The following is a 26,366-nucleotide window of genomic DNA, read 5'->3' as shown; positions in this document are numbered from 1 at the left end:
GACACAAAATTGCTTCAAAGAGACCCAAAACAACCACAACAAGCCACATATCAACCAAAAATGAAACAAAATTACCTCAAAGAGACAAAAAACAACCACATGGGGACATAAAATGACCAGACACAAAATAACCCCAAAGAGACACAAAACAATCACAAAAAGATGCAAAATAACTTATAAAAGACACTAAATTATTCAACAGAACATCCACAAAGAGACACAAAATGACTCATAAAAGATATAATATTACCTCCAGACAAAGAAACAAGCTCAAAGAGACACTAGATGACCAGAAACACACAAATGACCTCAAAGAGACAAGACAACCACAAAAAGATGCAAAATAATGTACAAAAGACACAAAATTATTAAACAAAAGCATCCACAGAGAGACACAAAATGACCAAAAACAGACACAAATTTACCACAGAGAGACCCACAATGACCTCACAGAGACACAAAACAACTACAAAGAGATGCCCAACAACCACAAGAAGTCACAAAATGACCAAAAAAGACACAAAATGACCCCAAAGAGACACAAAACAACCACAAAGAGACGCTAAATAAGTTAGAAAAGACACAAAATTATTTAAGATTCATCCACAGAGAGACACAAAATGAACAAAAAAGGCACAAAATGAACAAAAGAGACACAAAACAACTTAAAAAGACACAGATTACCTCAAAAAGATCAACCACAAGGAGACACAAAATGACCAGACAGACACAAAATGACCTCAAAGATACCCCAAAGGACCACAAAGAGACACAAAATGACCAGACAGACACAAAATGACCTCAAAGATACCCCAAATGACCACAAAGAGATACAAAACAACCACAAAGAGACACAAAATGACAAAAAAAGACACAAAATTACCCCAAAGATACCAATAAAACAACCTTAAAGAGACACTGGATGATTGGAAACACACGATTTGACTTCAAAGAGACACAAAGTGACCAAAGAGTTACAAAACAATGACGAAGAGATACGCAACAACCACAAGAAGTCACAAAATGACCAAAAAAGACATGTTAAGACACAAAAGACACACCACAACTACAAAGAGATGCAAGACAACAACAACAAAAGGGGCAAAAACATCACAAAGTCTGTGTGTCTTGCTTGTCTATAGGAGAGGTGGTGGGGCCCTCTGCATGCCTGTGCACGGGGCCCCATTTTATTATAATCCGCCCCTGTAAGGTGCCAGCTCCAGTAGTCTTTTAAGAGTAACAGGTGCCATAGGCAACCAGAAATAGCCTTTAATATAGAAGCAGCGGCTACAAATACCAAATAGATTACATATTTTTTGGCGCTACAGTAAAAAAAACTCAACAACCCCCAAATAGCCCGGGTATAATAAATTAGACATTTGTTTGGCGCCTACATCTTACAAACCCTGCCACCTGTTTTCAGCGCTTATTTCGCTCCTCTGATTCCGTCCAATGGGAATGAACGGCAGGTCTGGAGGCGGAGAAAGAGGCAGAGAAGTTGGAGGAGAGAGTGAGAGACAGATCCGGGGAGACAGTGAGCTGGAGATTGAGTGCAAGTCGGTGGAGTCACATATTAAATCACAGACTTCACTGCTCATCTGAGGACTGTGACTTGACGTCCAGCTTCTTCTTCTTTTTTTTTTAATTTTGTAATTTTTTTCTGTTCGGGCGGTTAATGTCGCTGCACATTTTTGACGTGCAGCCACAACAGGTTGACCGATTAAATCCAGCCACTATGGATTATTCCTCTTCATCTCCAGTCGATTGCCACTGACGGGATCGTAATGGGCACCGTCGAGAGATCAGTGTTGATTGAGGAAGAAACGAACTGATCATAACCAAGTGGAGCGGAGACGGAGGCAACATCTGTGGGGGGAGCGACGCACAATTTCGAGAGACAAGCGAGGGGACCTGTGGAGGGACCTGTATGCAAGGAGGCGAAGCGAAAAGATGATGGGATGGCCGTGGCAACATGAAAAAGAAAAAGTGCGGTGGTCTATTTTCATCCAGCCAGTGATTCAACACAACTAACCTGGGGGACAGGGACTGAGAGAGAAGAGGTAGGAGGTAGGTAGAGAAACAGACAGGGAGGAGGGGGCCGTGAAGGTGTCTGGTTATGTCACACTGAAAGTAGGTTATTGTTTTGGATCAATCAAATGCAGCCAACTTATGGTTAACTGAGGCATGCACACAGTCACAGCACTTCTCTGATGTGGAATTATTATCCTCCAGTCTCTGAGCCTGATCTCATTTCCATGGTGTAAAGCCAGATCTGCACCATCCTTCTGGCTAACATCAGTGTAACACACAGATGACATTTTATGGCATAGCTTGCTGGAAGCATTGTGGGATGTGAGAGATGGAGAGGACACTGGGAAACAGAGGGAAAGAGGGCGCTGCGAGAGGCTGACTGGCCAGCTGACTCAAATGTGACTCAAGGAATAACATATTCCCCAATTACGGCCACTTTTCGTCACTCTTTGTCACACGTCTTCAGCTTTTAGAGTTCAGTTTGTACCCTCATTTGTTTTACCTAAGCGTTATCCATCACAGTGTTCCCTCACTCCTCTCTCCAGCTCTCTGTCTGTCCTGTCTGCAAAGCAACCGTCATGATGAATATGTCTCTCCTGTGTCTTTCTTCACAGTTCTTCTTCTCTGTTTGTCTGTAGACAGGTGCGTGGCCACAGCCGTGACCATGGAGCCTCCCCCCTCTCTGAGCTTGGCTCTGCTAGGAGGGAGCGAGGATGAGGACCAGCGCTTCCTCCTTCCCCTGGGCAGCATATCCCATCCCTCCACCACTGGCAACCAGCCAGGATCAAACCACTCCAATCACATGGGAGGATCAAGCCTCGACCGCCTAAATGGCAGCACCCCGTCCCCATCCACTGCCACGCCCAACTTGCCTCCAGCATCACTCCCCAAGTTGCCCCTGTCATCCTCTGGAGCTCAGCCTTTGCCCCCGCCCATCCCCAACGCCCTGCATCCCACCAGCACCCCGCTCTCCTCGTGCTTGGGCTCGCAGCACAGCCTGAGCGGGGACAACTCTCCGGTCTACAACGCCCTCTTTTACTCCTCCCACTCGCCCTCCATGGAGCGGGAGAGGGACAGAGAGCGTGAGAGGGACAGGGAGCGAGAGCGAGAGCGAGATCGAGATAGAGGCTGTAAACACAGACAGGCCAGCCCTCTGGTTCACCGTAGGGACAGTAACCCCTTCACGGAGATCGCCATGAGCTCCTGTAAGTACACAGGCGGGGTCATGAAGCCCCTGAGCCGCCTCAGCGCCTCCCGCAGAAACCTCATCGAATCAGACAGCAGCAGCGAAACCAAAGAGGTTGGCGTTTCAGCTGTTGCCGGGGCAACGGCAGCAGGGGGGCATGACCGACAGCGAGAAGCCCCTCCCACCTCCTCGTTGTCCCAGTCCTCTACCAATCAACCCCCAATACAGAGCCCGCCAGAGATTGTGATTTCATCCAAAGAAGACTCGCCGTACCCCCGAGCGGGGTATGACATCACAGACTCCACATCCAACCAGATGTCCATCTACCACCAGAACCACGCGCTGGTGGAGAGCAGGCGGGCGCAGCCGGGGCGGGGGAGCAGGCAGGGAGGGGTCGGGGCGGTGGGCACCGGGCCAAGGGGCAGCACCTCCAAGGCCCCCAAACGGAAGAACCAAAACATTGGCTATAAACTGGGGCATCGACGGGCGCTGTTCGAGAAGAGGAAGAGGCTGAGTGACTATGCGCTCATCTTCGGGATGTTTGGCATTGTCGTCATGGTGATTGAGACGGAGCTGTCGTGGGGCGTTTACACCAAGGTGAGGGGACAGACCAGTGATACTTCAAGGGGGCACACCACTGATTTTACACATAAAGGTCACTTTTCTAGTCATAGTTAGTATGAGCACCTTTGTATATTGTGTGGCTCAGGGCAAGCAAAAAACCCTGATGATGTCATAGTGATGTCATTGGGGTTATCACAGCTTGGGCTTGGAAGCTACACATTTGTAGAGGAAAGCCTGCCTTACAAACAGAGGGCATGGAGTTTGAAAGACATAGTCACCAGGCAGGGAGGGTGTAATAAAAGACGAGCTGCATTATGGGAAGTGTAGGATCCAGTGTTGCTGGAGTTTGACTCTTACTAGGGACTTAAAGTTGGGATATCTCAGCCTCTGCTGCTGCGATGTTGACCATTCTGTTTTTAATCCATCTCTCACAAGTCCTCTGACTTTATGGAAGTGCAATAACAAATTGGTAGATTGCTCCTTTAATGTAGCGTAAGTACATAAACAAAGGTCATAGATCTCACACCAGGCTGACTTCATGGTTGTAGTCTTCGGCACAGGAGTTCCCTTAGCTAACTTTGGCTCTTTTAAGGCTCGTACATATTCCAGCGGTGGGAATACTGTAAACTGGCAGACAAAGAGGTGGTTATACCTTCATATATCCTCCACCACACCACTGTTTTGGGGCATTATTGGGTCTTGTTGCCAGACTCAAACCGGGGATGTTAACTTCAACCCAGGAGGCCCAAACTTTGGCTGTTTCGAACGGGTCATTGACCAGATAATTTGAGTCATCTTTCACCAGTTAATCACCTCATTCACGATCGGTACACCCCACTCAGTCTGACCATGTTGTCGGAGGCTGTACTGTAATGACCAGGCATGCCCGTTGCTGCTTCTGGATGATGTAATACAACAATGCAGAGGACATGGGGGGCAGATTATCAGTAGGAGGCCAGGATCTCATTTGTCTGTGTAATGGGGAGTATAATAAGCTGAATTGGCCCCTGGCTGCTATTGTCTGTTTATTTTGGTTGTGTGTGTGCATGTGTGTGTGTGTGTGCCACAGGGTCCCAATGAGCCTTGGCGCATGTTGAGCTCACCTTCCTGATGCAGAGATACTTGTGCCCTGGCTCCATCCCGTCTTTCAGTTTGACATGTCACAGAGGCTTGGGTTTCTTTAGCTAATAAGGTGGAAACATCATTTCCACTTATGCAGCTTGTCATACATGGATCACTGGTCATGTGAAGGAGGGTACGGGATCATGTGAGCGCACAGATGTACAGGTACCCTATTAGAGTAGGCCAGCTAGGTGTGTCTCTCATCCCTCCCTCCGTCTCTGTTTCTGTTTGTAGTCTCCAGTTGATACTTGGTTTCTATCTGATATTGTCATTGCTAGAAAAATCTGCCTCTTGCTGGCTGTCTTTGCTTCTTTTTCTCTTCATGGTCTCCCCTCTCATTACTCTATGAAAGCCACAGTTTTAGAGTCTATGTCTTTTTTATTAATGAAAATTCATGGTCGGGATTTCTCTCTCTCAAGCCCTCCTTGTCTCTTTTCTTCCTTTCTGTCGACCTATTCTCCTCCCTGAAAGAGACGGCAGACACTTTTTATGCTCTCTTTCTCCGGCTGTCTCCTTTCTATTTCAACTCCACGCCTGTCTCTTTATCCTGCCTTCCTTTTTTCTTTCTTTCGTTCATTTTTCTTCCCCTCACTTTCTCGCTCCCTCTGCTCCACTGCTCTTCCAGTGGGCGTCAAACTGGGGGAGTGTGATCGGAAGAGAGAAGCGGCTGGGCGAGAAATGAAAGGCTGTGGAAGGAGAGAAAAAAGGGAAGGCGATAATGAAAAGCCTGATTTAGGTTCTTAAGCTACAACCAATACAGTTCTCATCTGAACCAGGCAGCGCTGTCTGTCAGTAAGAATTGATGGACAGCTGTGAGTCTGAGCAGGGCGGCCACTGTGTGTGCCAGTGGTCTTACTTTATTGGCTCATCTGTGTTCATTAAGGTATGCCGCTCAGAGCAGGGAGTTGGAGTTGAGGGAAAATAGTATGTAAATAGCTTCGCGCCTCATTGTCTCATTTCAGGGTTAAGAGTTAAGCATGCTTCAGCAAAACCTGATCAAAATTCATTTCTAAATGCAGAGTGCCAAGTTATATACTTCCTTCCTTTTTTATGGTTTGCACATTTGGTTTTACTCCAACAGATACTGGAGTTCCATCAGACAGTTCAAGCCCTCACTTAGATAATTGAGGTGGAAAGAAGCCCGCTGGTTGTTGTGAAAAATGGATATCGAGATCGTGAGGATGAAAGAGAGAACGGTAAAGGGAGATGGAGATGGATGCGAGGACGTCGTAGAGAGAAGTGGAGAGGTTCATGCAGTGCTTTAAACCAGTCTAGGGGGGAAGCCTTGAATGATTTCTCGTATTGATTATTGATAATCACTCACCCACACATGCACTGTCCAACCCGGCGCGCACATGCTGTACAAACTCGCACATTGAAAATGGATGCTGCCTTTCAGAGGTGCTATATTGTGCATCCTTGAGAGCTTATGGGGAAATATGATATGGCACAGATCGTTTTATGTGTATATTTATGTGTGTGTGTGTGTGTGTGTGTGTGTGTGTGTGTCCTATTAACAGCACCGTAAGACTTTCTGTCTTGGACAATAGCTGTAAACTAAATGTCACTGTATGTGTGTGTGTGTGTTTCTGCCAAACCAGCTGCTCTATCTTGCTCCCAAAAATAGAGATGAAGAATAAGAATGGAACTAAACAGGGTGGGTTGGATGGTGTGCGTGTTTGCGTGTGTGTATGCGTGTGTGTGTGTGTGTTAGAAAGGGAGAGAGGTTAACAGAGGAGGACATGCTGTTCAAGACTGTGGGTATAGTGAGTAAGCATTTTGTAGATTCATTTTGTGTAGAAACAGGTTTTTAAACCCCGTCACCACACACTGTAACTACAGCTGAGAATGTTCCATTCATTGTATTACAGCCATTATCATCAGTTATTATCCAGTCTATTCAGAGCTGATGATCAAGGCCACATTTGACATCAGTAAGACAAGTCTGATTGCAGATAAAAACTGTTCTTATGTCTTCAGCGGAGGTGAAAAGCAACCAACTACATGTACTTAGGATTACTTAGGTTTTAGGATTCATACTACTACATTTCACTTCTTTTTTTGGGCTGCTATAGTTACAGGTTACTTTTTAGAGTAGGATTTTACATAAAACACATGATGAGCTTGTAAGATACATGAGACTGATATAGATTTTCTACCAGCTTTGTTCCGTAACATTGTGGGTAGTACATGTAAATGAACTGTGGTAAACTTGCCTCCATCTTACCAGCGCCCAGATGTCTCTCAGCTCGGATTCACAAGATGACGTGCTTCATGTCATCCGACAGATTTTTCGCTGGCTCTAGGCCTGCTGCTCGAACTATAGATTGTACCTCTGCATTTTCATCAAGGATATTCAGTGAAGCCTGGGATGTGCTCTCTGACCTGATGGGAGCTATGCGGTGTGACACGTGCGCAGTACAACTGTGGTGTTGGAGGGTGACAGCAGAAGGGGCTAGAAATGAAGGGATGGTGTCCGCTCAGGTTGTTTCTGGGTGTGCTCTTTTTAGCCTATTTGGCCTGACAGAACTTTTTGGGTACACTTGAATGGACGGCAGCCGATATACAACATTTGTTTATGGTCGTAAGGACATTCTCAGTAATCGCAGAATTGCAATTCTCTCACAAATCTTAATTTTTCATATAAAAATATTCCGACCCAAGGCTAACTGGACGCTTCAGTGAAAGGAATCAATCATACCTATGTTCTATGATAGTGCACCAGCTATTGAGTCTTTCTGCAGGCCAGATTTTACCTCTCATGTGTTGTACCCCAATGATATGATGCAATATGACACCGTGACTTCTTCTCTTTTTAACCTCCTTGATATTCGTATTCCCGCCACCACGGACACAAAGAGTATAGAAGCGGATCGAGAGAGGCCCACCCCTCTCTTTGTCTCAAACTCGGACCAAACTTAGATCAAACAGTAAAACTAGGCAGTGCTGATCAAATATAAACCAAGATTCTGTTACTGCGTGGCCTAATTTATGGCCTGAAATATCTTCAGACACATATTTTAGTGCACTGTTTGGATGTAATACGAGATTGTTTCCTACCAACCAGCTACCATATTGTCTCCCATGCATGTCAAAACAGCCATTATGTCACCCACTAGCAGGAGTGTTTATTGGTTGGTGTGACGCAGTGCATTCTGGTAGTTGTAGGTTTTCTACCTCTTTAGCAAAAGGGAATGTCACAGCCCTTTTTCTTTGTTGTCTCTAGTCATGTAGAACGAATTTCAGAAGTATTTGCATCTTTTACTGCATTAACAGCCCAGTTTTATGAAAAGCTTTGAAACATTTCTTTAGTAGTTTACTTAAGGAGTTTAAATTTGCTCCACCTCAACTAGTCACAGCTAAACTTCTGCACTTATGCAATCAGTATTAACAGTCTAATGATATGATATATCAGAATGCATCACTCACAGTGGCCATTTTACTTTAAGCACATGTAGTTGATGGTACTTCTGTACTTTTTTCACTCAAGTAAAGTTCTGAATGAAGGACTTTTTCTTGTAAAGCAGTATTTTTGTGGTATTGGTAGTTGTGACTCTAGTAAAAGATAAGAATACGTCTTCCAACAGTAATATTTATCGCTCCAGGCAGTGGCACTAAATTCCCGTACTGTAAAATGTCCAATCACAGTTGTTGAGCCACGATAGATTATGCACAGAGAATATTGGATGAGGAAATAATTCATGAATGTGAAATAATTAAATTTTCTCCGCAGGCTGAAATGTGTGTTTTCCCACAAGAAACATCCAAGACAATAATTTTATCTAGAGATATGTTTTGAGAGTTTTTATACTGTACATCTACAGTGTCAAGCATCACACTGTGTTTTTAATTCTGCATTTTCTGTGAGCAGTATCACCAGTTTGCCACTGACCCAGGACCATGACACTTGTTGAGAGCAGTATGAGGACAGTTCCTCTTATAAACTCTTTTATGAGCTTCCATTGTTGATTTTATTAGGTACAGGTTAAAGGGGAGGGAATCCCGGTGTGACACGTGTCTCTATCTGAGAATAACTGAGGCCCTCGGACACCTGGGACCTTAGCATGTGGCCTGTCGCTGTCAAATCAATAGATCATTTCACAAAGGCCCCTGTGGGTCCTCAGGGCCCCGGCTCCACGCCAGGTTTCAGGCCTGCAATGGAACATGGCTATTCTGAGGGAAAGCACAGCTGTTGTCGACTTCACCTGTCACACTTGACACGTCGATGCACAGGATGAGCATTGTGTGTGTGTGTGTGTGTGTGAGGCAGAGGGGTGGGGAATCGTGTGAGCCTGTGCCCACTTACTTCTCACCACAAGAATCGATAGTTTCACAGATTAGCAGAAGTTCTCGCCTCCATTCTCCCTTTTCCTCCTTCCTTCCTTCCCTCTTCTCATCTGCGGGGAGTGTTTATGTTCCTCCCCTGGTGAGTCTTAAATACGTCTCCATTTCCCCGAGGGTGTCATTGGCATCTCAGCAGGCCAACAACATCTCCCACATTTCCCCAGCACTGCCGCCGTCTCTCCCTCCCCACCCTCGCTCCCCTATCTATGACATTTCTCGCAGCATTTACTGGAAGACCTTTCTGGACCTTTTTTCTGCGAGGCCACTTACATTGGCTGCGTGCTACTTTTCAGACAGTACATGATGATCATCAGGGAATTAAACTCACCAACTGCCACCATATTCTCTAAAGGAGCTATCAGCCATCTCAGCACTTCTGCGTCGCTCTCCCCCTCCTCTCCTCCTCTTCTCTTTTCCTCCACTCCACTCCACACTCCCTTCATCTTCTAGATCACAGGCTTCTAAGGGACGGTAGCTCCCACAGGTCTTGCTACTAACAGGTACAAATATGCTCATTTCTTTCAGTGTAACAAGGCTAAGCTACCTCTCTCTGTATGTGTGAGTGTACCAATAGACATGGGTGTGTTCAGACTTGCATCATCCACCGGTAACATAAACATTCACGTCAGTAAACGTCATCTCCTCTGTGTATATACACACCTATAGAGTTTGTTATGTACATGTATATCTGTATGTATTCAGCTCTGTCATATTAGTATCCATAGATGCACCTGCTAGTGTGTGTGTGTGTGTGTGTGTGTGTGTGCATTCACTTCTCTCTTTGTCTGGATTTAATTGAGTGTGTAGAGGCGTAATGGTGTGTGTCAATGTGCAGTTGAGTGTTTGTATGTGTGTGTTTATCCTGGTAAGGTGACATGGTTCCTCTGTCTACTGCCTGTTTCCCTGGAGACTGATTGCAGGAAGGCATCGCTCTGACAGGGAGAGACCCCCAAGGCTAACTCATTACAGCGCGCACGCACACACACACACACATACACACGTACACACCTACACACACCTTTATAGGCATTACCAACACATGTAGCGAGCGACTTATCACTACGTGAGTAATGTGCTGGTAAGCGATGTATATTTGCGCTCACATCTGTGTCAATAAGGGTGAGGCAGGGACAATTGGGGAAAACCCTCATGTAGATACTACCTGGCTCAGTGTGTGTGTGTGTGTGTGTGTGTGGATATACTGTATATGTGTGTGTGTCTGACGGCGGATTGAACTTAAGAAGCTCCAAAAGCTCATTATCTCTGCATGCTGTCCACCAAGCTGTTGATCAATACACACTAATCACACACTTTTGCACAGCTGGACAAAAAGAAGCAGGAAAACGCACACACACACATAACACATGCACATGTATGCACACACGCAGTATACGTCAGGGATCGAATCAATACCCTTTCCGACTTACCTACGTTTACGCTTGTACACGGGCCATTAACTTAATTTCAATTTTTGAGAAGTCTTTTCCTCTCACAATCACAAACTGAATCAAGATTAAATTTGCGTCGTTGTTACTATGCAGCCATTTATTGCCGTTTTAAATGGAGTTTCATGTTGTTTCTTGATAACCAACGGTTTTCCTATCCACCCAGCACTGAGCCCTTTTCACAGCAGACATTTTGACTTGTTGTAGTGGGAAAAACACAGGTGTTATGAATAAAATAAATTACGCCTCCATTCTGTTCCCATAATGTTCTATTCAAGTGTCCCAGTAAGCCGTGACAGTCTGACAGTAAAACAGCATGCACAATACAATTCAGTCATTATTGATTTGATTATTTACCTGTACACTGCTGGTTGCCTGGCAACCGCACTGTGACAATAAGATTCTGGGAAGGTACCCCGCTCACCTGCTGTTCATCAACGAGTTAAAACGTGTCACTGCTCATGAAAAAAACACACACATGCTGTTTTTAGGGAAAGAAGTCACTGCACACAATCAAAAAGTAGTTCCGCATATTAATTAGTGAGAAGGTGTTGGTAGGAGCGGGCTAGCTGTTTCACACCTGCTTCTAGTCTTTATGCTAAGCTAAGCTAATAGCCTGCGTGCTCTAGATTGGTACTTAAAGGATACTTAGAATCAAAATTACATACTTTCCTTCTTACCTGTAATGCCATTTAGCAATTGAGAATTTAGATTGTTATGGTGTGAGATGTTGGAGATATCGACCATGGAGATGTCTGACTTCTCGTCAATATAATGGAATGGAATGGGAGCAGTTTTACGAAGGAAGTATTTTCTTTCCTCCGAACTACATCTGCCTACTGTATCACTGCCCAGAAGGACTGTGCCTCTACTGCGAGCTCACCTAGCACCACTGAGTTAGCTAGAATTACAGCTCATCCAAAGAGGATGACTTTAATGTTTACATCTTATCTCTTACAGTATCTCTTCTCATTTATGCTCAACATTAGATACGTATACGGAGAAGGACTGAGCCCTCTGTCTGTACTGTGTGTTCATTTTGTCCATATTTGTGTACGTTTTCTTAAAGCTTGCAGATACTGAAAACAGATCAGTACCACTAGGGATCGTGGGGGCAGTGTAGCTTATCTCAAACTTGATACAACCGTAGGAGACAACACAGATATTTAAAAAATGGTGGAACAGAATGAATCAGTAATATAGTGAAAAGGATTCTCCGTCCACATGCCGCGATGTACGTAATGGTGTCACAGACTTATGCCATCTACAATGCTCCCTCCTTTAAAAGGTACGATATGACAACCTCCTCCATTGTGATTGTGTGAAACTTTTGCCTCTGCCCTCTAGTGCCACCTATTGGCTGTATTTATGTGCTATCATAAAGGATGCATGGAAGTATGAGGGTAGTGACATATCTATTTTTGTACGTAAAGGGAGAATAAATGAGCCCTTAACGCTTCCACAAGCAGATGTCCACGTCCTTCTGCCAAGTGATTCGGTTGGCGGGTGTAGTTAGCTTGCACGCAAATAGTTACGACATAAAACTGCTCACAACAAGATCTGTGGATTATCTTGAGTAACCGTTTCATGATTTCTCACAAGAGACATTGCTGTAGAGCTTTTCAAATGGATTTTTTTGGCACTTTGAGCACCACAAGCCGAGTGCCATCTAGCATCATTACATATGAGAGAAGTCAGACATCTTTATGGCCAAAATCGCCAACACTTGGGCACTAACATCAAAACAATCTAGATTTATAAATAGCACTACAGGTAATAGGAAAATATGTTTTTTTGATTTGGGGGCAAACTGTTCCTTTAATGCAAGGACAAAGGAGAGTGGTATCGATCTTCTTGTCTAACTCTTGGCAAGAAAAGTATAGTGGATGCTCGTTGTTTTATGAAATGTTTTCTTGATATTAAGCCAAAAAAGGAAGCTCCTCTTCTCGCTGTTGTGAGGTCCCCATCTTGTTTTCTAATGCCACAGATTGTAGTATGTAATGAAGCATGTGTGCATCTGCTGTCTACATGCAAGTCTGCAGCTGTCCACGTCCCTGTTGAAATGTAAACAAAGCTTAAGCTTTATTATAGCTGTCTTCATCTGGAGTTTAATACAGGTGCATTACTTTAAAATGCCACCTGCATCAGATGCAGTTACTAGAAGCTAATGGACCCCTGCCAGCCAATTAGAATAGGGAATTTTCAGTGGTCATGGTATTAAAAAAACTAAGTGAACAGAAGGCAAGCATGTGCGCGCATACATCTAAGTCCCAGTCAAATCATTCACTCTATACTAGGCAGAGTAAGTGAAGTGCAAAATGCTTCTGACAGTGTGATGGGCAGAATTGGAAAAAAAAGAAAGAAACTGAGCGGCCGACAGACGTCTGGAGGTAAATGCATGGGGAGAGACAGAGAGAGAGAAGAAGTAAACTCCAAGCAAATCACATTTCAGCTCACCAGTGTGACTGTGTGTTCAAACAGATACGCTGCTGAAATACAACTCTGCATTTTTCTCATTAGCACAACAATGTTGGCTTCCTTAGCACCTCATTCGCTTCAGTGGGTACAAATGAGATGTTAGCAGAGGAGAGACAGACCAGGACAGGAAAAGAGTGTGTGCAAAAAACAAAATAAACCAAAAAAGACAGCTAGGGCTTTGGGCAAGCCGATAGAGGAAATCAGCGGAGAGCCAAAGCTAGATGGTATTTTCCCAGTGTTGTGCAGTGGCCCATGACCACACTGATATGAGCAACAAATGAACAACACTAAGTTAATGCTCTCCTTGTGAGTCTGTGGTGTGTTTGTGTGTTAAATGGTAAAAGGGGCACCCAGTCTCATTTTCAGCACCCTCGCATTTTGATAGTTATTGGGGAAAGAGCAATACTCAATTGAGGGTGTCAGTGAGGATTAACAAACTAGACTGTGTGTGTGTGCGTGTGTGTCTCTGAGTGTTTGTGTGAAGTTGAATTAATACCATTAATACCATTAAGGCCATGAAGCATCTACAGAGACCCTAAATAGACACAGTAACACACTAACACACTCTATTTTCCAGGAGGCTGACTCGCAATATATATTCATGAACCCCAAACGCAATGTAGATTCTGCTTAATAACGTCATGAAGGAAAGGCAGAGTAATATGTGTCTAAACTCAGAGTGTACGCTCAGATTAAGAGACTGTTTGGCGATGAATGCTTAACAGCATCCTACTTAACAGCTGAAATATCTGATGCAAGACGCTGCAGTCTTAAGGTGGCTCAACTCTCCTCTCACGAGGAGGGCAGCAGGCTGTTGATGTTATCTCAAATATGAATGCACTTTGGGCTTTTACTGTATTGTAATCTGCAATTCACACATAGTCCTTGAACCAATGTAGACAAATGAATCCATTAAGCGGTTGTGGCTTTTAGGAACGAAAGCACTGAATGCAGCTAGTTTTATTTCTAAAGCGTGGAGAATGAGTCAAACTAAATGTTTTGTTTCACAGCTGATTCCTGACACTTTTCATCTGTATGCAGAATCTAAAATATCAAAAGAATATTTGACAGGTTGAAAAAGCTTTTGAAACAGAATATTAAAACTAAAACGCTGTAACGACTGGAGATACCACAGGCAACAGCACAACTGAGAGACAGGAACTTGATCCAAAATACTGTCTTTATTTGCCTAAAAAGGGTTCAGCACACAGGTAACAGGTGAAACACCAGAAACACTCACACTGGTATCTCTTTCCCACCAACATAGAACCAGTTTTGTTCTGGTTCCTGCACCTAAATTTGAACCGTTCAGTGCATTTCGAACAAAAAAATTAGTTTGGAACCTGAAAAGCTGGTTTCCATCTTGCGAGCTGTGACGACACCTTTGGTCAAGTTGTATTTGTTACCTCCCTCAGTGACAGCGTGCCGGCTCTGAACTGTAGTTGGGAACACGCTGGCTTATTAACATTAATTTTAGCTTGGCAGTCTGGACCACTCAAGGAAGGATGGTGAGGCGTTCAGGTGCCATTCACCAACAATGGCTTTATTGAAGTCTTCACCACAAAACCATAAACATTGCCTTCTCATGAGGTTTAGCAGTGGCCCTGAGCTTATCCAGACACTTAATTCTGCTGACTGTTAGGTGAGGGATCATCAGAAAAAAAGTGGTCTCATTAATAGCTGGTCCATGCTCAATCTGCCATCTTGCCATTACTGTTTACTTCAGTTGTGCATTGTGCAACGCCCTCCGTTGATGACACATCCTGGATTACAATGGTGCCCAAAACACAAGCTGGTTCGCTAGACAGTACCACGAGTCCAAGAATCCTGAACGAAACCAGTTAAAGAATCAAGGCTAATTTGGTGAAAAAGGTGGTACTCCTGGAACGCTTGGCACTGGGTACAAAGATGAACTGGCACAGACAGAGGGAAACACACAGTGTAAATACACTAGGGAGGAAGGATAATGAGGGACAGGTGAAGCTAATAAGGGTGGGGCAGACAATCACGCAGGCAGGAAACACACAAGAGCAGGAAGTGAAGTATCTGAAACGAGAAGAGAGGTGAATTTATAAAAGTTAAACAGGAAAAGATGAGTGAGTGAATGGCAATGAGAAACATGACCCAAGGAGCAGGCGGGATGTGAGGAATACTCAAAGAGAAATTGATAAATGACACCTGAAAGCTAATGAGCTATAAAATCTACTTCCACATCTTATTCATCCTTTTTTATGATAAATAGACGCACAGAGCTGACGAAAAAATAAACACTGTAGGTTTACCTGAGGTATGTGTAGTTTTTATTAGTTATTTTTCCTCTTTTCTCAAACTTTAAGGGAAAAGTCTGTATTTTTTATTATCAACAAATCCTGTGAAAACCAACAATAAACTAATCAAACTTAAAAGCATTATCTGTGGCCAAAACCTGACATACCTCACTCATCTGTGCCATAGAGCTCCATTGTTATCCAGAACTTCTAACAACACATCAGTGAGCCACATCATGGCTCCAGGTTCCCTCATACACCATTCTGCTGTAGATACTCACCTGAACACCAAAGGCATATTAACTCGCTGCTTAAAATAGTCCCTAGCAAATTAATTCTAACCGTAACCTGTTATCTATGAAAATGACTTAGCACCTATTAAATGTCTGAACATCCTTGGAGAAGTTTCTCCCTTTTTCTTGCTTGTATTTGTTTGGAATCATTATTCCTTATTATTATTTTTATTATTCCTATATATCTGTAGCTTAGCGTCCACTTTAGCAGGTACACCATGCTAGTTACAGGTTGGACTCCTGGAAATGCTGTAATTCTTTGTAGCATAGATTCAACAAGGTGCTGGAAACATTCCTCAAGAGATTTTAGTCCAAATTGACAAGATAGCATCACTCAGTTGCTCCATTTGTCCCAAACCCTAGAGATGGTTGTGTGTGAAAATCCCAGTAGATCAGCAGTTTTCTGAAATACTCAGACCAGCCCATCTGGCACCAACAAACATGCCACATTCAGAGTCACTTAAATCACCTTTCTTCCCCATTCTGATGCTCGGTTTGAACTTCAGCAGGTTGTCTTGACCATGTCTGCATGCCTAAATGCATCAAGTTGCTGCCACGTGATTGGCTGATTAGCTATTTGTGTTACGATCTATTGAACAGTTGTACCTAATTAAGTTGCCAGTGAGTGTGTGTATAAATATGTGGAGGACTTCTGCGACCATGCAAACACGGCCTCCCTCTTTCATTCCTTCAACCACCTTCTTGAAAAGGTCGGCGTTACGACATTTGCACATATACAAAAACCTGTTGATATCCAAGTCTGTCATAATGTTTAAGGTAGGTGTGTTTCTCCCTTTGACCAGAAATGGGGGGTTTTCTTTTCGGTATGCATCTCTGCATGAGCCTTGCAAATGTTTGGTATTACGTTTGTGTACACCGCATCCATGACAACGCACAGATCTGACCGTAAACATGCAAGATGCTGTCGTGAACTGTGGTTAAAAACCCCAATTGAGAGGCACATCCCATATGTGTTGAATACACGTCCAAAGAATGTTCCTAAAATCCGAATAATACCGGCATATCTCACAAGTCTTGCATGGAAAGTATTTTTTTATTTGGAGCAAGGCCTAACTTAGCCAAATGGAATATGCTGTTTCCATGACCGGTATCAAATTCAGAATTTTGTCATTCAGAATACAAGTGGAATGTTAGTGTGCATGTAAATGTAGTCAGTCATAAGATAAGATAAGATAAGATAAGATAAGATAAGATACACCTTTATTGATCCCATAATTGAGAAATTCCAGTGTTACAGCAGTCAAGGGGAAAGAGTCAGATTAAAGATTTCAAAATTTAAACTTAAAAACTTAAAAAACTAGGCATGCAAAATAAGTACAAAAATACAGACTTCCATGTTGATGTTTAGCAAGCAAAATGTCACTATCTAATTTTTTGAAAAGTTGCTGAGTTATCCTCTGGGGACCATGACTGCCTGTACCAAATTTCAACGTCATTTCAATTTCATGTCAACGTCATGGTAGCACTAGGGGAAATTTAGGGGAATCACCAAAGTCAGAGGGATTCATCCTGTGGCAACATGACTGTCTGTACCAATGGCTGGGGCGATTCATCCTTTAGTTGTCATTACATTTCCCTCTGAGTCATAAATGTCAACCTGCCGGTAGCACTGAAGAGTCAGGGGATCACCAAGTGATCAGAATAAATGAATGAGTGAAACCTTTGCCTTAAAGGTGGTGCTAGATGAAACGTCATCCTGTGTTGTACATGACTGTGTGCAGAAAATGTCATGACAAACAATCCAATAGTTGTATTTCAGTCTGGACCAAAGTGGTGAGCTGACCGACAGACGTACGGATCGACCGACAGACAGACTGACATTGCCATCCCCAGAGAGCCATGCCACCAGCATGGCTAACAAGGTTTCCTGATGCATGACAATTATGGATGAGGTGAAAGCAAAGAATAACAGAAGGTGAAGTGGGGCAACATTTCCCTCACAGAGTCTTTCGTTTGTTGTTATACCATGGTGTTTCACAGGGCATTAAGTCACATACCCTGCGGCCACTTACCAAAGAAATAAAATAAGGTGTGTATAAATTGTTAACATGCATGCTTTCCTGTTATCTCAGCCTTTTAACCTCTTTTTTTTTTTTTTTTTTGGAAACGTCATACCTGGTGCTCTGGCTCCTTTTCCCCTCTGATGATGTTACGGCACCTGAAATGATTCATTCATTTATTCATTCCCACTGCACATTTAGCTCACACATGACCAAACATGCTGTGAAAATATATTCTGAAATGAACACATAAATTCACTCGTGAACAGCGAACAAAACCAACTCAGCACGTTTGCTTTTTGCGATATCATCTGTATTTCTTCATGTAGGTTGAGTGTGTACAGATGTGTGTGTCTTGTGTAAATGTGCTTATGTACAGATGTGTTTGCGTATACATGTGCGCACATGCGTATGATAACTCGTTGCTTTGCTCTGAGTGTGTGAGGTGAGGGGGTTAAAGAAGCCGCTGAAGTGCTATGAGTTGTATCGATTGGAAGTTCCCCAGTGCATTGATTATAAGCCCTATGAAACCAGACAAGCAGAGGATTTAAAGCTCGGCTGCAGTGATATTGACGGGTGGTATACTCCTATTCTACTTCTGCTCAGCGTTAGAAAGTCTGTTTTGTTCTTGTTTTCTGTGCTGAGGCGGTGCAGCTATGGTAGCCTACAAATGCCATTTTAGCAGAGGAGTGGCAGAGGACATTAGGTGACATTTGCTCCAAGTTGAACCAGGCTTGTAACAGAAGGTGGACTATTGTTAGCATGAGATCTATCATACATGTTGTTTGTCTTGGTTATTAAAACATCAATCACGGCAAAATTCACCTGAAATGTGTATTTTGTTTGTGCTACATGTTCTTAAGAGTGTGTATGTCAATTTTCTCTCTGCAGAGCTCCATGTATTCTCTGGCCCTGAAGTGTCTGATCAGCCTGTCCACAGTCATACTGCTGGGCCTCATCATAGCCTACCATGCACGGGAAGTTCAGGTAAAACACATGCACTTACATCCACACGCAGACATACACATGTATACACACTGACACAAACTAACTCGCAGGCAGGTGTGCACGTTTTTGGCATTGAAGAGTTCGAAATACCACTCTCATGTCTGTGAGTTAAGTATGGAGCGAGTGCTGGGAGGGGGTTAGCTTAGCTTAGCCTAAAGGTTGGAGGCAGGGGGATTGGCTAGTCTGGCTCTGTCTTAACCAAGGCAGGCAAACAAACGGCCTGTGGGCCAGACCCGGCCCGCCAAAGGGTCCAATCTGGCCCACTCAGTGACTCCAAATGAACCACTTCCTGTGTCTTCACAGAGGTAAACAGGAAGCGAGTGTGTTTGGTATGCTCACAGCACCTTTCAGCGCTGAAGTACTATTATATTCATCACCACTATCAAACTCATCATGGCGAAAAATACAACAACTCACAAGGACAACTAAAAACAGAAGATAAATGAATTGTTGGCAGGTTTGAGGAAACATTAGTCTGGTTTTAGTTTTAGCAGAGAGATCAGCACTACAGCTGTGAAAGCTAGCTACCTCACTGAAAAACAAACATATTGTTGAAATCACACATATTTTTTTGTCATCCGTCAGCCTTCATCTCAGGATCTTCATCATTTGTGTTGTAAATGTCTGATCATTAATTGATTTCAGAATGTAAACTACTTGTAACGTTCCTTCTTCACACTAAAAGAAAGGGGAAAAATACAAAGGCTTTGTTATTTACAGGTTGTTATGCAATGGTTTTACTGATCCGGCCCACATGAGATCAAATTGGACTGAATGCGGCCAGTGAACTAAAATGAGTTTGACATCCCTGTAATGTGATGTTCACACTACGAACAACGAAGCTACAGCGTGGCCAGCTACGACTTGTTGTTGGCCAAGCACTTGTTGACGTAGTTATCTCGTTATGGGATTGTGTGAGCGTTCAAACACTTTGAGAGGATGTGAAATAGCCTACAGTGTCAAAATGACAGTTGTTAAATCAACAATGTACTGCTAAACAACCAGCTGTTTTGGCTATGGGCAAGAATAAAGCTGTGTTTTGTGGAATCAGGCAGACTGAAGACCGTAGACAGAAAACCCTGTCTGGATGGCACAAACAAAAAACAGTGCGATGGAATGGCAGGAGAGTAAAACGAAACATGCACGATGATATGTTGCGACTGTGATGCCATATTGTTTACAAAGAGTAGAATAAACTGTATTAAATTATTTCATGTTCATCATTTGATAGAATTTTTCTAGTAATGTCAAATAGTTGTCCAGATCGCCCACGCTTTCATCTTGTGTGATGATGCTACGAAATAACCAGTTATAAATTCCGTCGCAGAGGATGGCAAAAAGTTATTTTAGTTTTGAATGGCAATTCCTTTGACGGTTAACATTGCCAGTGCTCTCCGCCGGATCTTTGACAGGATGGAAAAGAAACTTTTGGAAAGCAGCATTACCAGATGGGAAATATTTTTTCCTAAGCGAGTCATAACTACAAGAAAAAATAAGTTTAAAATTTTTCAAAACACATATTTAAATGAGTTTTCAACACTTTTTTTTTTTTTCAAAAGCAAGCTGATGAAGCCATGATGTGTGGAAGGGGGGATGATTGTATAAGTGCATCAGTCTGACAATTTTTTTAATAGTCTATAATCACAAAATTATATTACAAGACAGCACGACTGGAAGCCTGTTTATATTCTGCATGACAACAGTTAAGTCCTCAAGAAGCTAATTAAAAATAACTGAGCTAACTGGTGCATTCAGAACACCTGGACTTGAACACAACATACTGTAGGAGAAACATTCGAGCTCCGGCGACAGCTGTCCTCGCAAGATGCCAGTCATATTTCTCATAGCCTGCACCAAGCATGGTTGGCTGGAAAGAGGTCAAAGAGACAATCCATATTTTGCTATCCTGATCATGTTGGGAAATGAATTAAAACAAGACAGCACAGATTAAAAGCAGCTGCTTATTGTAAGTCACAAAAGGGTCAAATTATTGTCCTTATTGGCAGTTTTTGGCATTATTGATCAAACATCATATAAAGCGCAAAATTATCATACAAATACGATAATTATGGTATGTCTGATGATGCTGTGGCAGAGAGAAGGGGACTGAAAACGGTGAAAAAAATACTTATGATCAGTTGATACTTCACTGCATCATTGGAGTGCTGAAAAAGAAATGAGGCCAGCTTAAATTTGATTTGTAGTGCATAATGTGCATCATGTACGACAAGTGTCGAGTGTCAGTTTGTGGCTTTGTGTCACCAACTTTCATTGAAAATAAGTTGTAGCCTGTTGCTTTGTCAACGGTGGTCTGAATATAGCACAACACTCACCACTTAACACTATATCTCCTTTGTTTTCGTACACAAAGTTATAGCATGCTATAGTTAAAGTGTCAGAACAACAGTTTGTGGTTGTGTGAAAGGTTATAATATGAGCAGGATTATTTAAAGACTGCAGGAAGTCCTTGTGGCTGGTCAGGAAATAGTTTTCGCGCAGTAAAACTACAACGTCAGACTTAAACCCCTTTTACACTACTTGTTCAAGGTAGAATCACGCCATTATTCTGCCTCGCCGTTTTGTATAACAGGTTCCGTCACAGAGTGGGGGAACAGAGTTGTCTCGCGCTGAAGCCGGCAGTTGAGGTGGTAACAGCGTTGAATTGATGGCTATGTAAAAGGGACAACTGGCAGGACGGGAAGGGTGTGGTGTTTTGAGAAGGTGTTACGTGTACTACCCATCATCAGCAGATTTAAAAAGCAGCTAGCAGCAGTTAGCAGCTAACTCAAAGAAGAGGAGGTAAATGATTGTCATTGCCATGTTATGCTAGTGTTATTGTTTATAAAGTGCTGCCGTGTTATGTCACACTAAAGGCCAACACTATTATATTACCCGTCATGACCGTCACGCCTCTTTTGATCTGGGATGCCAGCATGCTGTCTAAAAACACACTGGAGCAGCACGATGCCGCCGTTGTTTGATTCTTGCAAAGGCGGTGTAATGCAGGGACTTCATAGCGGCCATATCGTGAGATCTCTGTGTCAAAAGAGCTTTTGTTACCTTTGGAGAGAGCCAGGCTAGCTGTTTCCCCCTGTTTCCAGTATTTATGCTAAGCTAAGCTAGCCAAATGTTGTAGCTTCAAATTTAGTGCACAGATATGAGAGTGGTATTGATCTTCTCATCTAACTCTTGGCAAGGAATTTTATTTCCCTACCACTTCTTTGACGCCCTCACCTTTACATAGAGGAGTAGTTTCCTATAAACGTAATCAGAGGCACATGTGAGGTCTGTCCACAGTGTACACATTATATTGTCATCCCTCAGGCTCCTGAGATAAACCAAGGGACCCAGGTGTGTGTTGGCTCCAGCCAATTAATGACTTTAATGAGGGTTTTAGTGGGATTGACGAAACAGTCTGCATGGCTTTGCATGGCGTGGATACGCACCGACTGTTAAATACCCACTCAGCCAATAACAACCCTGTCATTCAATAGATGAACACACAAACACATGTGCACACACAAGCAGGGCACACAAGCACACATAGACTCAACCTCTTGTAAGGCTGAAACAATCAATCAGAAATGCTTTCATGCTTCTTGATATCTGTTTTGCTGTTTGTCATTCCACTAATATAATGGCACCACGGTCATATAGCCGGGGTTTTCATCTGAAGCCATTTGCAATCGATGCACATTGACTATTTATGGGAGCCTTGCGGGAATCGGACCCAATGAGTGCCCCCACACCAGCTATTACTCCCACCAGCTAAACCACGGAGCAACACTCATCCATCTCACCACATATTAGTTTAATGCTGAGGCTTTTTTTTCATTACATCACAGCTTGGATGTTGCTGGAAATGTCTATTAAACTTCCAGCAGGTCTGTGATGGAGATTCTCATGCAGCCTGCTCTAAGGTTCAGGCTCTTCATCTGTGGATCAATAATGAGATGGCTGTTGCTCATTCACTGTCATACACAGGGGCTGATAGGCTGGTAATCAGTCTGTAATAGGCAGCTGCTGTGTATTAAGATTCACAACGATAAGTGTGTTTGTGTATATGGTTCATTCATTGATAAAAGAGCCCCATTTCTGCTCATGAGTTTGATGTCACATGCACATGCGAAGTCAGTCTTCCTCCCACGCGCGCTGTGGCTGCCACACGTGGCTAATGCCGATGGGAGAAAAAGAAATGGATACTGTAAGGCCGTTAAAGAGAAAAAATGGTCTTCTGTTAATCTTTCCTTTGATTAAATGTAGTGAGGAGTTTGAGGAGGTGTGCTGAGAGGAGGGAGAGGTAATGTTTCGATTGAAGACGGTGATCATTTATAAGCGCTTTCACCCTACAGTAGCAGACAGCTTTAAATAATAATCCTGGGTTATTACAGTTTGAGTAATTTTTTTGTAGTTTTGTCCGTCATTTTTATTGGTTATGTTCACACTGAACTCACAAAAATCCCAGAGCACAGTGACATTGCATTCAGATAATCAGATTTAAACCACTTTATTAGGAGGCAGAACCAAAGATGAGCACACCTGATATGCTGCTAATAATTCCTCATTCCTCATTGTGTGCACACATGAAGGTTCAGTCCAATGGTGGAGCCATGGAGTCAACATTTGGGGGGGGATTCCACCACCAGAAAAGAAAATTAGAATTAAGAACTAATTTTCCGACTTCATTATATGATTTATCATAAGAAAGTAATAAAGTATACCATACAAATATGTAATAAATGAAACTACCACTGTCTACATAAATTACGCATTAAAATATACTCAGACAACAAAAACATTAGTTGAATACACCTGTGAGCCATGTTCTGTTGGGGTACGGCAACCCCACTTGGACAAACCACATGCAGAATGGCACTACACTATAAAACCAGAGTGGCGATTTGCTATGGTTACATTTGCTAATGATTATTTCAGACAGCGTTGCATGGTTACCTATCATAGAATAGCATTTTTTCTTTTTTATTTATATGTTTTTTATCAATGTATTGTGGGGTTAGGGCATTTTTAGCAAATTTGAGTTGTTATCTTTACTGCCCTGGTTTGGTCAAAGTTGAAACATGAAGTTTAATCCAGTAGATTTTACAGTTTATTTTTGTGTCTTTATTTATGTTAAGCAATTAACTTTTTTTTTTTTTAAATAATAACCATTTTTATTAGGTTCCAGCCGTAGTTTCATATACCTCCATTACTGGATTATTCACAGAACCATTTTTTTTTTCATCATTTGAACCACCTTGAACCAAACAACAATAGCAGGAGTAACAACTTACTATCATAATCAAAAAGAAAACATCACCACCAACAAAACTGTCTGCTGCGTGTTATAAATCAAGCCAAATCCAGTTCAGAGTGGTCGACGGTGTCCAGTACGGGTTGCCATACTTTGATAAATCCCTCAATATTGTCATGAAGAGTGTAAGTCAATTTTTCCAGAGGAATAGTTCCCCATACCTCCTTATACCAATCGTCCATTGCAGGGACGTCCTTAGAGATCCAAAATTTGAGAATAGTCCTCCCTGCTATGTGCAAGAGAATACAGTGAAGAGGTGATAGCTCCAAATCAAGGCAACCACTTCCCTTTCCACTTCTCCCCAAAATTTCTGCATCTTTACACATTTCCAGAACATATGTGCATGCGTCACTGAATGTCATTTAATACATTTAGAGGAGCTCAGACTGATCCTGCCCCTCAATAATGGTGCACAATAAAGCCTGTGTAGAATTTTAAATTGCATCTCTCTGTCGGTATTACATCTCAAAATACTGTGTTTCCTTCTATTTGACATTCCAAGTCAATCTGCCGCTGCTTTCGAGTGTGGTCTGTAGTGTAAGTAAGATTTGAGCCAAAGGTTTTATAAACAGAAATAAATCTTTTTGGAGGCAATTAAATTTTTGAGCACAGTGCTATATATTTTTTATGAATGAAGCCCAAATTTCAAAAATAAAACCTGTTGTGGTAAACTGGAATTATCCTTAAAACAATGTGGCTACTGGGTAAAATGGGAATGTTCCTTAAACCTACATTTAACATCTTCTGGCTACTTGTTCGCAGCAGGAACAAGCTCGAAACACAACGTTGACATAATATAACACATTTTAATTTGATGTGGCAAAGCAGTCGCTTATTTACACATCCAGCAGTTATGGAGCAAAATTATCATTCACTTGAGGTCGTATTTCTGTCCACCTGGTGATTTTAAGTACAGTATTCACTCTCTTTTATCTCTGTTTTTGGTCTCTACCAACGTCTATGGCTCTTTGGCTGCAAATGCTCCACTACGATAACTGCTCTCTTTGTCTGTTTGCTGTTTGCTGCTGAGCAGGAAGCATACTATTTTTTTCTAAGAGCTTTTGTGCTCAAAATTGCTGCAGTGTTTGCAAGCTACTTGCTACTGTGCGAGTGCAGTGCCCTTTCAAAATGTGCCTGTTCAAAACAGACCAATTGCTTGCTATTACTGCCCGCAGCTCTTTCGAGAACAGGTCATCCAAACAACTTCACCCTTTACACTTCACTTCCCTTGGTCCTGAGGAATACACCTGCCATGACATAGTTGCATCCTCTAGCAGTGTTAGGTTATACAAGTCATGACCTACAGGTATTGGGACCAGGCTATTTCCAGGAATAAAAACACTCATTCTGATTGTTACATCGCTGATGCTTGAAATGTTAGAGCTTGCAGCATTCGCCCTTTTTAAATAGGAATTGTGCAAATTTGCAGCAAAGCCCAATCAGTCTTTTTCAGCATTGGCAGCAGTATAAAAACAAAATTGGGGAGTGCCTGCCTACTTTTGTTCATACACAATGAGCCTTTTTCGGGGCAATGGGGAGCGTGAGCAAGTAACAAAACATGTAGCTCAGCATGTGACGTAAACAGTGATGTGGGATGCTAGTCAGTCCTTCGGCGATTCTCTCATAAGTTGGCCCATCCTTCACCGTCCCCGTCATCTGACAGTTTGCGCAGACAAGGAGGGCGCGCAATTCCTTGTCTCCCCAGTTGCTCATCTTTACAGTGTCTGTCAGGTTTGCGTTTCCCTCTTGCTACTAGCTGCTTGCTAATTCCTGCTATCATCTGTTTCCTGTTAGTCCACCGGCAGTGGGTCGCATGTGCGGCGTCATCAACAGCTCCTCCCACAAATCATCAACAGCACATTCGCAGAAAATCTGGCAGTGTAAAAGGGGCTAGTGTGACATATCCAGTCTCTCTTTCTTCGTTTGCTCTTGAATGTACTGTAGCCATTGATGTATTATTATATCTGGATATTGGACACCAAGATGGCGCCTTTCTATCTTTGAGGTGTCCTGTCAACAGTTTTACAGACATCTCTTTTATAATGGTGGTCTATGGGGGGAATGCTTTTTGGGCTGCAGGGGATTTTTTGGCTACAATACGGCGAGTTGCCACTGGAAATAATTGGAATCAAGGCTTAGCAGCGTTCCTGGGGGGGCTAACTGTGGCAAGCGATGGAAAGCGAGGTGTACCCAGCATGCCATTCAGCAGGGTAACAGTTAATAGGGGTCCCCTCTTAATTCACAACACAGTGTGTAGCTACATAATGCACAATTAGTAAATATGTCCTGTAGATCT

At 42.8% G+C, this 26,366-nt stretch overlaps 1 protein-coding gene across 2 annotated transcripts in view; it reads left to right on the top strand.

Annotated features, from left to right (window-relative positions):
- Positions 1–1,546: 1,546 nt before the first annotated feature.
- The window catches only part of kcnn3 (potassium intermediate/small conductance calcium-activated channel, subfamily N, member 3), a 66,982-nt gene continuing 42,162 nt past the window's right edge, over positions 1,547–26,366 (top strand). Inside the window, exons 1-3 of one of the 2 annotated variants that reach the window (XM_050046788.1) lie at positions 1,547–2,060; positions 2,670–3,814; positions 18,643–18,738. In XM_050046788.1, the coding sequence (XP_049902745.1) occupies positions 2,696–3,814; positions 18,643–18,738 (1,215 nt within the window). In that variant the 5' untranslated portion in view covers positions 1,547–2,060; positions 2,670–2,695. Of the gene's footprint in view, positions 2,068–2,669; positions 3,815–18,642; positions 18,739–26,366 lie in introns of both variants that reach the window. The other variant, XM_050046787.1, reaches the window with a different exon arrangement.

This window comes from Epinephelus moara, chromosome 6 (assembly GCF_006386435.1).
Source record: "Epinephelus moara isolate mb chromosome 6, YSFRI_EMoa_1.0, whole genome shotgun sequence".
Lineage (NCBI taxonomy): Eukaryota > Metazoa > Chordata > Actinopteri > Perciformes > Serranidae > Epinephelus > Epinephelus moara.
The sequence above is the reverse complement of the archived record's forward strand: the minus strand, read 5'-3'. Positions and strand labels throughout refer to the sequence as shown.